The sequence below is a fragment of the Patagioenas fasciata genome, chromosome 2 (genome assembly GCF_037038585.1).
Source record: "Patagioenas fasciata isolate bPatFas1 chromosome 2, bPatFas1.hap1, whole genome shotgun sequence".
Taxonomy (NCBI): Eukaryota; Metazoa; Chordata; class Aves; order Columbiformes; family Columbidae; genus Patagioenas; species Patagioenas fasciata.
Window position 1 is genome coordinate 111,647,241 of NC_092521.1, and position 13,903 is coordinate 111,661,143.

The 13,903-nt window shown below is 42.7% G+C and overlaps 1 protein-coding gene across 9 annotated transcripts in view; it reads left to right on the forward strand.

Moving 5' to 3' along the window:
• PDE1C (phosphodiesterase 1C) overlaps nucleotides 1-13,903 on the forward strand; it is a 380,734-nt gene that overhangs the window by 124,001 nt on the left and 242,830 nt on the right. For 3 of the 9 annotated variants that reach the window (XM_071804708.1, XM_065832653.2, XM_065832654.2), the window contains one exon: nucleotides 11,592-11,618. The exons of the other annotated variants lie outside the window; for them this stretch is intronic. In XM_071804708.1, the coding sequence (XP_071660809.1) occupies nucleotides 11,592-11,618 (27 nt within the window). The remainder of the gene's footprint in view (nucleotides 1-11,591; nucleotides 11,619-13,903) is intronic. 9 annotated transcript variants of the gene reach the window in all.

Here is a 13,903-nt window from a genome sequence, read left to right on the forward strand (position 1 = left end):
AAAAGAGGTGGAGAGGAGAACCAGAGAGAGTATTAAGAAAAAAAAGTTGTTGGTGTGAGTTCTTCAGGTCCCTACGTGTAACATTTGTTACATTTATTTACTTCCAGATTAAAATAGCTCATATCACAATATGTATGCCAAGTTATTTAGAAGTTTGAGTTTTGCTTAAAATCAGAGGGACAAGGGCTGCCTTCAAGAACATTTGAAAATGCCACCCAATCTGTAGCACGGTATTTTTGGCCTCTGATGCTAACAGGAGACCTTGAAGAAAAGCCTGGATGCAAATGCTGCATAAAACACTGCTTCTGTGTCACCTTCTGAGCGTGTCTTCGTTCAGGCAAATGAAGTTCTCTTCTTCAGGCGGCCATTGCTTTGTTTCTTTAGAGGATGAGGGGAACTTTCTTTGGTATCTTGGCCATGTTTTTGTTGTAACACCAGTCAAAATTCTCCCTCCCAGTGTTCCCATTAGCATTGTGTGTTCAGTCATCTTCCCCTTCCCTAGTTGCGCTCCGCAGAGAGCCTACAGATTTAGATGCGGTTTGACTGGATGTGTAGATGATGTCATTCATGTCGTACAGAGAGCATCTTTAAAGTGCTTTGCAGAGAAAGGCTTTTGTATAAATGCTCAGTGATCCTGTTTCTAATTACCTTGACTGCAATGAAGAGATCTTTTTGCAAATGGAGAAGAATGAAATTCCTGAGTTATGCAAATTTACTGAATAACTTGGAGTAAATTTTCATAATGGTTCCTACTTATCTTTACAGTCTGTGAAATGTCAAATTGCATTTTGAATTACCTATTTGCCTTATGGAGGCAGATCTGCTCCTCTTTTGGGCCAGAGGCAGGGAACTTGGCTCTTCCTTTACAGCAGCCAAACTTTTGATAACTGGAGTCGCTGTAGCAACCATGGCACCTGGTATGTGGAAAGGACAGGACTTGCTTATTTAAATACATTCTTACGTCTGAGGCCTCTGAAGACAGCACACCCCCCCATGGTTGCTGTAGCATCTAGATGCCTGTGAGATAGCTGGTGACAGCATGGAGTAGTGCCTTAAAGAACAGAAATCTCGCACAGCCTCCTCCATTCTCTGTGTGTATGCTCAACGCCTGTTCCCATCCACCCACCCCTCCATCCCCCCACCCCTCCATCCCAGTTCCCTCTCCCAAAGTTTCCCCCTGTGTGGTGAGGAATTCCCACACTGAGACTGTGGGGTAGTATTTTCGAGTTGCAGACTGTGGCGGGTGGCATCACTGCCTCCCTCCCTGTCCTCTTTCCTCTCTTCCTTCCCTCTCTCCTTCTCCTCCTTTCCTCTGCCCTGGTGCCTCATTCGGCGGAGCCAGCTGTGTGCAGGCACACTGTGTCATTCATGCCTCAGGGGTGGAGGGAGGAAAGATGGGCAACCTTCTTTGCCGTCTGCAGAGAGTGATGGTGTAGTGATGCAGAAATGGTGTTGATGGTGTAGCAGGCAGCCTGCTGAAGATGCCGAGCCCTGCGGCAACCTGCAATTTTGAGGGTGGGAGCCTCTGTGAAACCACTTTTCCTTCTGCAAATAGACTTGCGCTGGCTGTCCCAGGGGCCCATTATTGTTCAGACGGCTGCCCTCTGCAATGTCCCTGCTTCTGGAGAAACACGGGGTGCTGGGAGGCCCGGAAAAAGAGCATTGACTCTTCACAAGAAATTGAAATGTTGCCTTTTCCTAAGAATGACATTTAGTAATTGGTCTATTAATGAGGAGGCTCTGCTAGGACAATAGCAGTCCTGACTCACTACACAAAGTACGATCACTAAAAGGCTTGAATAATTTTTTAAAACTACCAGCATGCTGAAGAAGGGGTGGTTGGGAGGTGGGGATGGGGAAGTGAACCTTCTTTTGGAAAGGGAACACTGCATCTTTGTACAGCAATTTTTTCTCCCCATGTTTAGGCTTGTTCAACAGTAATCCGAGTGTTTCAGTCTATAACCCAGAGTCAGGAGAGGGCCTGGCACAAAAACATGAGTTTTAAAATTCTGCGTCACACCAGCTGTCTACTAGCAGACAGAGGGAGTGGATTGTGTTTGGGGGGAGGAAGGTTGGAGGGAGAAATAATAACAAGCAACAGTCAGATAGATTTACTAGAGCTTAGGGCAAGATGCAGATTTGTTTAGTGACTTCACGCATGCGGCTGGTCTAGTCTGATGTAATTCCAATCTGTGTTTCCTGTCTCAGTATTTAATCCAGTGTATGAAGAATGATTCCCCCCTCCCCATCATTGTGCACGCTGCAACTAATCACAGAGCCACCCTGCGTGAAACTAACTGGACAGCTGCCTGTTTCGCTCCTGCAGAATCTGAATATGTTCATTTTGCACAGTAGCAGTAATTAAAATAAGTTTGTAATCTGTACATACTTGTTTCTTCCAGGGTCTAACAGCTTTTTTGCCACTGGGGGAATGGAATTCCAGTTTAACGGTATTATGTACTTCCAATGTACACAATACATCAATATTACCCCTATATGTGCTCTGCAAAATCCTGCTTTACCTTGGAATAAACCAAGAGGAACTGTTGTTCCCTTCTACACTCCTTGTTTATATGACTCATTTTCACAAACCCTGTTCTTCAGGAAATGAACAGGATACAACTAAAGAATGCACAGGAAAGATTGTGTATGTGCTCCCTTTTTTTGAGACATACTAACGAGAAAGCTGCATCCCACTTGTGGAGGTCGGTGGTGCTATCTATATATGATGTGCAGCACATCTCCACTCAGAGCAGCGGAGAGGTTTTCTTCCCTCCCAGCCCCTCTGATCCCATTGTGCACCAAGTGCCACAACCTCTCCCAGTGGGAGAGGCTACAGAATAGTCTTGTTGAGGTACCACCCATCCTGTACTTTGCAGGTCATCACCTTAACTAATTTCAGAGCCAAAAGTTTCATAACTCATCTGGAATGGCCGGCTAGAAGGCAACACTTGGCCAGACTAAGTGTAGAGGTATTTTTCAAGTAAATATGCAAATGTCATGCACTATGGTGATTTGACAATCCTTACTTTTATTTATTTTTTTTGAAGCATGAATACTGGGAATTGCCCCATATTCTTTTTAGACCTCAGGACTTTATGTTCCTGAAATGTGCTTTCCTGTAACTAGATTTTTATGAGCACGCACTTTTCTTGACAATGTGATGTTTGTGAAGCACAAGTGAACTTGCTTACGTACTAAGAAAAAGCAGAATGAACAATAGATCATATTCTTTTCAATGGGTTAGATTTTCAGAAAAAGACATATTTTACTTCAGATTTTTCTTCAGCTAAATCCACACCAAATTTTTTTTTTGTTTGTTTTCCATCACTCATGTAAAAAAAAAAAAGTAAATATAGAGGAAGAACCTCAAGGTTTCAGTAATTGTACTGGCTCTACACAAAATCTACATTCATGAAATGATACCTTTAGAAGTTTTTAGAACAACATTTGCTGACCTCTCCTGTAGTTAAGATACCAACACATTCAAATCCCAGTCCAGTCTGTTGCCCGGTACAGGGCAGTTGCAGTACTGAGTTTGCCCTTCTGAGTTGGCCTTAATGGAAACCTCATTTGGTGACAAAGCTGGAGCACTCGTTTTTTGCCAGAGGTTTCCAGTGCTCCCTGCAGATCCTTGTACCTCAGACTGTCTTGCTCTAAACCTTCCTATACATACAGAATTCAAGGCAGATAAATTAAGTAATCTTTTCCTGTGCTGCTTTTGCTGCCTCTTCTGACAGCCAGTGTTGTTTATCAAAGTTTGAGCAAGCCGTAGAATCATTTTGGTTGGAAGAGACCCTCAAGATCATTGAGTCCAACCATAACCTAACTCTAGCACTAAACCATGTCCCTAAGAACTTTGTCCAAACACCTTTTAAATGTCTCCAGGGATGACGACTCCGCTTCCCTGGGCAGCCTGTTCCAATGCCTGACAGCCCTTTCCGTGAACAAATTTTTCTTAATATCTAATCTGAACCTTCCCTGGTGCAAGTTGAAGCCATTTTCTCTTGTCCTATCACTTGCTACACAGGAGAAGAGACCAACACCCTCCATGCTACAACCTGCTTTCAGGTGGTTGTAGACAGCTATAAGGTCTCCCCTCAGCCCCTCTCCATTGCCTGTTCTATCACAGAGACTTTTCTATAAGGAGAATTTAAGACATTGCCTCTCCTGCTATGCTTTCTGTGGACTTGGTAAAGACATTAGTAGACCCCAAATGACCAAGCGGGGAAACTGGTTGTTAAGCCACAGGTAAGAGCCCTCTCATGCCAAAAGGTCACAGCAAAGCAAAGGCAGCACAGAAGACACTGATTGATTGTTTGTGTGTCCTAACAATTGCAATCCATTTTGGAGATAAAGCTGTAAGTTTCTTTTTGTCCAATTGTTTAGAAAACTCAGACTGGTGAAATCCAATGGCCAGTCAGATCAGATAAAATTTATCAAAATAGCATTTTCCATGGGCAAAATCAGAGAGTATATTTTCTGACTTAGAATTATTTACATAGATTATTTACTGATTTTGAGTTGAGCACAAGCTTCGTTTCCACTTTGTAGCAGTGCTTGTTTCCAAGATAGGAATGTTTCCCCTCCTTTTTCATCTGTAAATCTGTTGTGCCTCTCAACGGTCTTTCTACTGAAATCATTGTACCTCTTTCAAGTTGTGAACATCTCTTGTCTTTGTATGCCTGCATCACACATGCCAATGCTTCAGAGCACGCAGAATCTCTAATGTACTTAAAACGAGAGAAATCACTGCCTCATCCTCTCATGATTGCACTATGTTCCCATGTATTTCAGGGTCCAATTTAAAATGACTCTTCTTGCTTTTGAAAAATCTCACATAAACCCTCCATCAAATTTCAAGTACCAGCTGGAACCAGCTGGAATATTTTCTACTTTTCTCACCCACTTCTTACCTTTTCTTCTCTGTTGTCACTGATCTCTGTGATCTCATTGTTTTTAGCACAGCTCTCGTAAACAGCCCATGTAGAAGAAAAATTAAATTACTTTTTCTTTTCTTAAGTTGACTGGAGAGTGAGTAAAGCAGGAAAGCTAGTCTTCGTGGTTCAGTTAAGGCATTAAAAGCCCAGGAGGAAGCGATGGCATCATACGCTTTGAAGTCTGGTCATCTCAATATATTTCTGAGTTCTGGTCAGGGCTCTCACAGGATCCTGAGCTTTGACAGATGTTGGTCCATAGTCTGTGCTGTGAGATGGGATTTTTATGAATTGGTTTATACGTTGTTATTAATACAGGCTTTGGTAACGCTACATAAATGCAGCACTAATCCTGTGATGATGACGATTAATTGGTAATGCACTGCGTAATTCAGAATATTGAGCTGCCGGAAAGAGAAGACTTTCAATTTATTTAAGTGATCCCATCAGACAAAAAATCTAGCTTGATCTGAGCCCCCATCCGCCTCTCCCTGGGAGTGATGCTCCAGTATGAACTGCTACACCACCGTGATATGGCCAGGGAGGGCACCTGGTCTTGGGAGCTGGGAAATACTCTTAATCCTCCTGCCTAGACATGGCCATCAAGGGGAAATCTTGGAGTTTCTGGACTGATGAGGTAGACAAAAGCAGTAAACATGAATTGTTGGCTCTTACAGGAAAAGGGAGTGATATCATTCAGTAAAACCACAGAATCACTGATGGGTAACAAAAGAGCAGGAAGAATCTTCCAGGTTTGAACTGTGAGGTAGATTTGTTTCTCTTTTGCCAAATTTCATTTCTTACCTCACTGTTGGTTTGCTGGACTTTGAAACAGGCTTTTAGTAGTGTTGCCTTAACGCCTATTGTAATGTCAGAAGCCCAGCTCTGGCAGGAAAGGAAAGCAAAGAAAAAGACCTTCAGGAATGTGGAGGTACGAGGTGGATCTTTCATCATGGTAAGATAGCTTTTCCTCTCTGCTCTTGCGAATGAGCTGGTGAGAGGAGCCCTGCAGGGAAGCAGGGATGAACAGCCCTGGCTTGCGTGAACTACCAACGTGGTGAGACTCCAATACCGAAGGACAGACATTGCTGGTTGCCTTTGTTAACAGATGATTAAGCTCCCACTCACGTCTTAAACATCCTAATTATAAAGCTTCTAAATATAGAAGAGTCCCTCTTTCCCCTTGAGCCAATGAATAACTAATTTTAAATATTTGCTTGTGGCAACAGTTTTTTTTTAACAACTGTGGTCCCTCTGAAGAAGCAGCTTTTGTAAAATGTTCCTCTTCAGTCAGGAGTTACCCTTTTCTGTGTGCAATTCCCATCGTGTTTACCACCCTCAGCGACAAAACAAGGGTACTGCGGGCAAGATCTGGCAAGGCTTGCTGCATCAGCTGGAGGAGTTACTGTCCTAGTAGCTTCTTGTTCCTCTGCCTCCAGCACAGAGTGGTCAATGTGGACCATGCCTCAGCTGTCGCAGTACAAAACCCGATGTCTTTGCTGAAAACTACCATTTTTTTGGCAGTTTAACCCAGAAGTCTGAACTTGGCCCTGAAGCAGCTGGTGCCCAGGCATGGATGCTCTCGCTGCCAGCTGTGCTGTGAAGGTGCTGACACACTTCACACAAGGCAGCTGAGGGCAGTAATTTTTTAAACCACTGCAGGAGATTCGCTTTAGCTCGTCTCTCAGTGCCCTAAAAGTTGTTGCCCTCTTGTTCACCAAGAAGCACGAATCCAGCCTGAAAGCATATGTGGTGTCCGATCCAGGCTCGTGCGTTGTCAGCTGGTGGTACAAAGAGGAGAGCACTGAGTTTGAAGGACTTCAGAAGAAATACCTGGCTCGCTAAACTACTTTGACCAACTGGATGTGCCCTCTGAATCTATTGCAATGGCCAAGTGAAACAGAATGCATTAGATTAAGCCACTGTGAGTGTTGTTTCTGAGCTTCGGCCCCAAAATTCAGTCGCTTTGCTGTCTCAGCAGGCTAAGGACATCCTTGTGGCACTTAGCATTTATGAGCTGGGAAGCAGTAACTCATTGAAAAATGCCACTTGCACTCACTCGTGTCTACGTCAGGTTGTAACCTGCATGTCCATCAGCTGGTGGCCTTTGGATCACCAGACTGAAGTTACCAGCCTACAGAGACCTTATACAAGGGCAGCTGTAACCCTTAGTCTCTAGCAGCAGTGTGTGAGTGTGGTGCTCATTAGCTTTCAGATTTTAGTATAAATTTCCAGGGGTGAAATTAGGCAAAGATCCTCCTATTACTTCTGCAGTATCCACAGTTTTACTCCATATACTGAAAAGGTGCCATTAATACCAAACTCTGTGGAATAAATGTGGAATAACACCATGTTAACCAAGCTACTGTTATGAGTAAAAAAAATTAAGTGGTTTAGGTAATTCCTCAGAGGCTGTGTAGGAGTGAGAGAGCAATTCATCTAGCTGGTTGATATTCTGAGTTGTATGATCATGGGGCAAAAACAGAGCAGTTGGCAGAGTTGTTTAATTCCCCCAACACCTCCACCCTTGCTCTTCTCCGTACCTATTCAGTCGCATTAATTCACTCACCTGTTTCAGAAGAGTGAGGCCTGAGAATGTCATTACCAAATTCAGACACAGCTTTTGTGAGTTTCTATTAAATTATCTTCATCTCTGGGTTTCTAGGTACACAGGGAGGGTGGGAGCTTTTTGCAACGACTCAAAGGTAGTGTTATTTGGGCTCCAATTTTGTGCCCCACTGTCATAAATCGGTGTGCAAAACCCCATAAAGCTAAAGCCACAGTGATGAAGAGCTGACCAACTAATGGAAAAGAATCTGGAGGGGAAATATAGGAAGAAAGCTGCTTGCTTGAAGGTGCACTGGAATTAAATGGCAGAGGTAGAAACATAACCCTGGGAACAGATACTTAAGCCTTGAAGAAGTTGATGGGCATCATAGCACAGAGAGAATTTTTGCACATCTATTTATTTCAGTGAGAGGTGAGTGCCCAAATAACTGTACCTAGTTACATCTTACTGGTGCTTAAATACCTTCAGAAGTCTCTCCTAATTTTATGTTGGGCTGGTATATTGTGTTGCTCCTCTGGCTACATGAAGGATTCATTCATCCCTGGAGAGCAGATATTGGAATAGTGGGCTCAATTCTGTTGTTGACTTCATCTCACCTGAGTCAAAAATTTCGTCCTACCCACTGCTTTGTTTTATTTCTTTCAAAATACCTATTTTTAAAATTCTTGCTGGATTTATTTTTATTAGGCTCCAGAAGCCTTCTTGTACTAGGACTGACTCACTTCATACTACAGTTGTGCAGGTGTAATTGCGTTAAGTTCAGTGAAGTTATTTCTAGTTTACACTGGTAAATATAAGGCTTGCCTAGTGTGAGTCATCTGCTAATTCTCTTCAGTATGAAAAAAATCTACCTTGTCCTAATTTGGTTTTTGCCTTTTTTTTTTGTTTTGTTTTTTGTTAATGTAAGCTAAATGTAGACCTGTGAGTAATACATTCCACAGCAGATAACAGGAGTTGAATGAATGTGGCAGTTCTAGCATGGCACGTGTGCAGTGGGAAAAGAAACTGAACTTACAGAGATCTGGTAATATCAATAAACCTCTTGCAAGCATGAGCACAGGATGGCCCACAGGTATGAGAAGCTGTAACACCACCTCCTTTAGGTCTCTCTCCTTCTTTTTCTCTTGGGAAAGATGGATAGTTTGTGTTTGTTTGAAAAATCATGTGTCCCTTGAGCTTGACTTGAAGATGTGTCTGTTTCCAGATTGATCCCAGAGCATCTGCTGAAGGTAATTTAGCAGCTAGTTCCTCTCTGCATAGACTCCTGCTAGGTAGATAAACCAGGATAGCTTGTCTCACATCTTTTTTTATTTTAAAATAAACAACTGACATCCCCCCCGCCCTAAACAAATGCAAATCTGTGCCCTCCAGTTTCCTCTTGTTAATTCACACCTGGTTGCTCGTTGCAGCCAACTGCTGGTGCTGGTTGTGGTATTAAAAGAGGCACCTTCTAATTTGTAATGATCTCATTTAATGGAAGGCAGGTGTGAGTGAGGCTTTGTAAGCATAAAGCAGGTAGATGTTGATACTGTGTTTCCAAAAGCAAACTGAAGACTATACTTGGAAACAGCTTTATGTTATGAACACCATCTTTTTATCATGTTGGTGAATAGCATAGTTAGACCTTGTTTTTGAAATGCTGGCAGTTCGGGTATGCAGGATTTTTTTTGTTGGATATCAGAATCTGCTTGTGGTGTTCCTTTTAAAGCAAGTGTATGCAGTAGTGATACTGAATCTATAAAGGGGTTCCTTTTGTTATGTTCTCTTCAACTGTAACATGCAAATTCAGTGCCTGTAAATGCAGTTACTAATTTGGTACGTGTAAACCTTCACTGTAATTGGACTACAGGTGTGGAAACAGTAAGCAATAATAATAAAAACTGTGTATGTTTTTTAAAAGTTATGACTAAAACTAATGACTTGGCAAATGTTTTTTTCCTAGTACTCTCATCTGTGATAGTACACCTTTTTTTTAATGCAGTAAAAATATTCTTGAGTAAAAGGAGCATTAAAGTGTAGCTAATCGGAAAAGTGATGTCATACTCAAATGCAAAGACCATCCTAAGGCTGAGTCACTTCTTCAAAAAATATACAAGGAAATTTTAGCTAATCAGCAGTTAAGGAATGGTGTTTTTTCTCAAACGTGAAGCTTGGCTGGAAGAGAAACACTTTCTAAAAAGTGATATGAAAGTCATTAACTAATAAAGGGAAAGCCATCTGTGACTGCTGGAATGCACTGTAAGATGCTTTCAGGGGAAAGAGTTAACTTATAAATAACTTAATTTGAAAATGTATAGCATAACTTAAAAAAAAAAGGCAGAAATAAAAATTTAAACAAACTTTGATTTTGTGGGAATAAGATATTTCAATCAATCTGTGTTGGAATGGCCTGGCAGGTGGGGGTTTTATCAGCGTTTTCTTTTTGGAAGAAGATTTAATGAAGTTCTGTATTTTTCAGAATACAAACTTGTAAATCTAAACTTTTCAGAATGAAATTTCTACTTTTCACTCTTCTGAAATTAAAATGAAAAATTCCCTTAGAATCAGATCTGTCTAAGCAAATTTCTGCCTGCATGTGTCAGCATCCTGAATGCCAGTAAACTAGGATCTTGATACTTTGAATGTTTGCTCTTTTACTCCTTTGTATCTGTTCAAGTGTAAATAAGTAATCCTTGATACAGTAAAGTGTAAATGAAATATTTTAAAATCCTTCTAAAGTAAATATCTAGAATTTTTATTTTTTATGATTCTAATGTGGTCAGAGTACAGAAACAGGTATGAGGAGAATATCTGAATGTAGTAATGGATGAAACATTTGACAGCCAGGAGACGTAATTTGTGCTTCTTACTAAGTAGATAATAACACTACACTTCTTTTTGCCATGTTTCTTCTTATTTCTAAGAAACAATACCCTTGTTTGTGTTTTCTAGTTCTGCGTTAGACACAATTTTCCATTTGCAATAGTATCAGAGATGAAAGAACAGAACTTGAAGCTTATAGCAGTACACTCGTTCCGACAATATTACCTACACATTGAAAAGCTGGGGAACATCTGTTAGTGTAGGGCTAAACAACAGGGTGTTGATCATATAATCTTCATCACAGTCTACGTTGAGGCTTGTTCCCATCACTACTTGTGAAGTTTAGAGATCATTAGTTTTACTTGAAAACATAAAAACAGAGCTGAGCTTGAGTAGAATCAATGCCCTGTTTTGCCAGGTGCCGTGCAAAGCCCTTGGAAAAGGCTGTTCTAGGATCAGGAGCTCACAAACAACATACAGTGCCCATACAGCTCTGCAGCTAACGTGCAGAAGGGCTCATGATTATTGCCTTGCTCTGAGCATTGGCGTCTTGTTCCACTGCATGCTGTGGAAGACAGAATCCACCGTGCTAAGAAGAGTCAGAGGTTTACAGCCTTTGCTGCAACTGATGTGGTGTAAGGCTTGGGGAGGAGATGCTGTCAGTGTGCTTATCTGCTCTTGCCATTCCTAGTCCTGGGTTCAGATCAGTTAGGTCCCAAGATGCATGCAGTGAAGTGAAACTCCGTGGTGTGCTGTCTGGGATTTGGTGGAGCAGAGAACTTGCTAGGATCTAGAGTTTCTTCTTAGTGCAAGGCTGCTGTAAAACTGCTGGGGTTTTCCACTAAGTGACCACACAGCCAGTGTGATTGAATGCGTGACATCACCACCACTCTGTCTGAGGTGGGCTTTCCACAGATGAGGTCATACTTGTCTGCTGGACGCAGGCATAAAAGACACTTTACTACTAGTAAGTAGAAGTAAGTTTCTGCCACTTGGACTTGCTATTAAGTCATTTAGAGTAGTAACTCATTCTCTTCTAGCTGCAGCAACCCTGTCTTAAAAGAAAAGGGCAAGGTGTGCATACAGGCAAATACACCTTTTTCTACCAAAGTTAGTGACAACCACCACTGAGGGTAGCAGAAGGGCATAGCTACATCAGGTTTGTGGAAATCCCATGGCAAAAGTGACTTCACTTAATTGCCCCTCATTTCTGACCCTCTCCTTTTCTCCTCCTCACCAGTAGAGCTTTCTTATCTCAGTTGTATTTTGTTCTTTTCCTGCAGGAGAAAATACAAGAAAACGTCACAGAGGTAAGAGTAAACCACAGAGGACTGGAAGGTATTTGTGAGTTGCCTGTCTCTTTTTGTTAGGGGGTTTGAAGGAGGATTTTCCTGTTACCAGACTGGTTTCATTCCAAGGGAAATGCCGTTCCACCATTTTTTTCCCCCATTTGAAGGTCCATCTTGTGCTACTGCTGCTCCAAATCCCCTCTGCTGCTAGTGGTAGTCCTCCCCACCTCTGGTGTTAGTGGTAGTTCTCCCTGCGTGAGGACAGATATATTTATCTTTGAAGGTCAAACCCTAATACACGTCACTCTGTTCCTTCTGCAAGATCTGCTGGTTCTAACTCCTATCACTTGCTCATGCTGTAATAATGAAATGGATTGTGGGTTTGTACTGTTACTAATGATCTGTGCCTTTGCAGGAGACTGAAGAAAAACTGGGATCCTGTTGATTAACAGGCCCTATTACAGCTAACTGATCTAGTTATCTTACTGCCTCCTTGCAGGAGGGAGGCCCAATGAGGGTCTTTGACAGATTCATTTTTCTTTCTTTAAAGCCCTTGTACTTGGTTGCTTCATAGCACCAACTTTACATCACAAAGTTTTCTTTGTGCTAAGCCGACTCCCTCTCCCCTGCATGTGGAATATTAATTGGTGACTTAATCTCATGGCGTGCTGAGCATCCTTAGTTCATGTTGACTTTAACTGGATTTGAGACTCCTGCAGAGTGCTTCCTAAAGACTAAACCCTGCAGCTCTGCTGAATGTAACCTTTAATGTGGTATGATGATGAAGAGAGCTGGCAGATAAGCCAATGTGATGATGTGATGGGCTAAGACATCACAACCATCCCTCCTGTTTGCCGTCACCCTGTGCTGAAGATGATCATGCCAATGTAGCATTGGCAGGGCAGGCTACGTGTGTGCTTGTGTGTCACAGCCACAAGAGACTGAATTGTGCTGGCTTGAGTCCCAGATGAGGTGGGTTTGAGCTATGGTAGTTGAGTGGAAAATAATGATTTTCAGATTTCTGTGCTGGACCGTGCCGGTGGGCATTGTGTAGTGTGAAGCACAAGAACAAGAAGGTAAATGTACTCCCAGTTGTTTTCCTAGATGTGGGGCTGACGCTGTAGTTTTATTTGCAGCTCTGCTTTTCTCCCCATTTGACTTGCTGCTGCTGTGGTTGCTAATTAATTATGAACATGTCTCTGGCCAGAGGTCTTGAGTTGCTGCAAGAGGATTTGCTCTGGGGCTGAGATGCTTTCCAGAATGAATGACTGCGCTGTGTGTGTGTGTCCCCACCACTGCTCGTGTTGTGTGGAGTACTGTGTCTTATTTGGGTGTGTTTTCTGTGTACGTAACCACGGCATCAGAGAATTGTGTTCAGCATTTCTTCTGTATGGGAGATATTCTGTAAGCCTCAGAAGAGAAATGAAGTATGATAAGAGCTCCTACAAACCCAGTACGCAGTTGCATCAACGACCTACAGAGAATGGAATGTGTCCGTCTGTTTAAAGATACCGTTACAGGGGTGTTGTGCCCCGTGGGATTTTGAATGAGCTTTCTTATTTTCTCTCGCTGTTACCCGTGCCTTCTGCCTGACTGATGCTGTGCATTCTTGTGGCAGCTGGGCAGACAGGCTTCTTGCTGCGCTCGTGTCTAACAACTGGTATGAGCTCTGCGGAGGCGAGAGGCTGCTCCAGGGACCAGCACAGAGCATCTACTATGTCCAGTGACCTTGCTCAGTGGCTGCTGGCTGCCAGCTGGAGGGCTGTGTAACACAGCAGGGTAGCTGCTGTGGCAGGGAACCACGCTTTGCCAGCACCTAGGGCAAGTAAGCTGGCTAGTGAGCGTCCGACTTGAATTTGCCACCTGCTGTGTGGTTAGGGTATGATGCTAAATGGGAAATTGCACATATCGCCGCCTGATGTGGAAATGTAACATCCAGCAAAAGGAAGCTGTAGGACAGCAGTTCATTTATAGGCTGGTTTTAAGTGGCATCTCTCTGAGCTGGTAGTTCCAGTAATGAACATAAACTGATGACTTGCCTCAGGTCTCCACCTTGGTTTCCCACTTTCATCTGTTGCAGGATTTCCTTTTTTCCTTTGTTACATTTTTTTCAAAACAATCTCAGGATTCCAAACACCAGGCTCTGGAGGGTGACTGACAGCTGAACTGAAATGATCCTTTGCTTGCTTTTGCATCTTCTTCCTTTTGTTTCTCTTTGGGGAGTGTTTTCACATAGGAATGCCTAGGTGATAGTGAGCAGCACTTGGTTACGTAGGAGAAACACTGTTGTCCTCTGTACCTTCCAG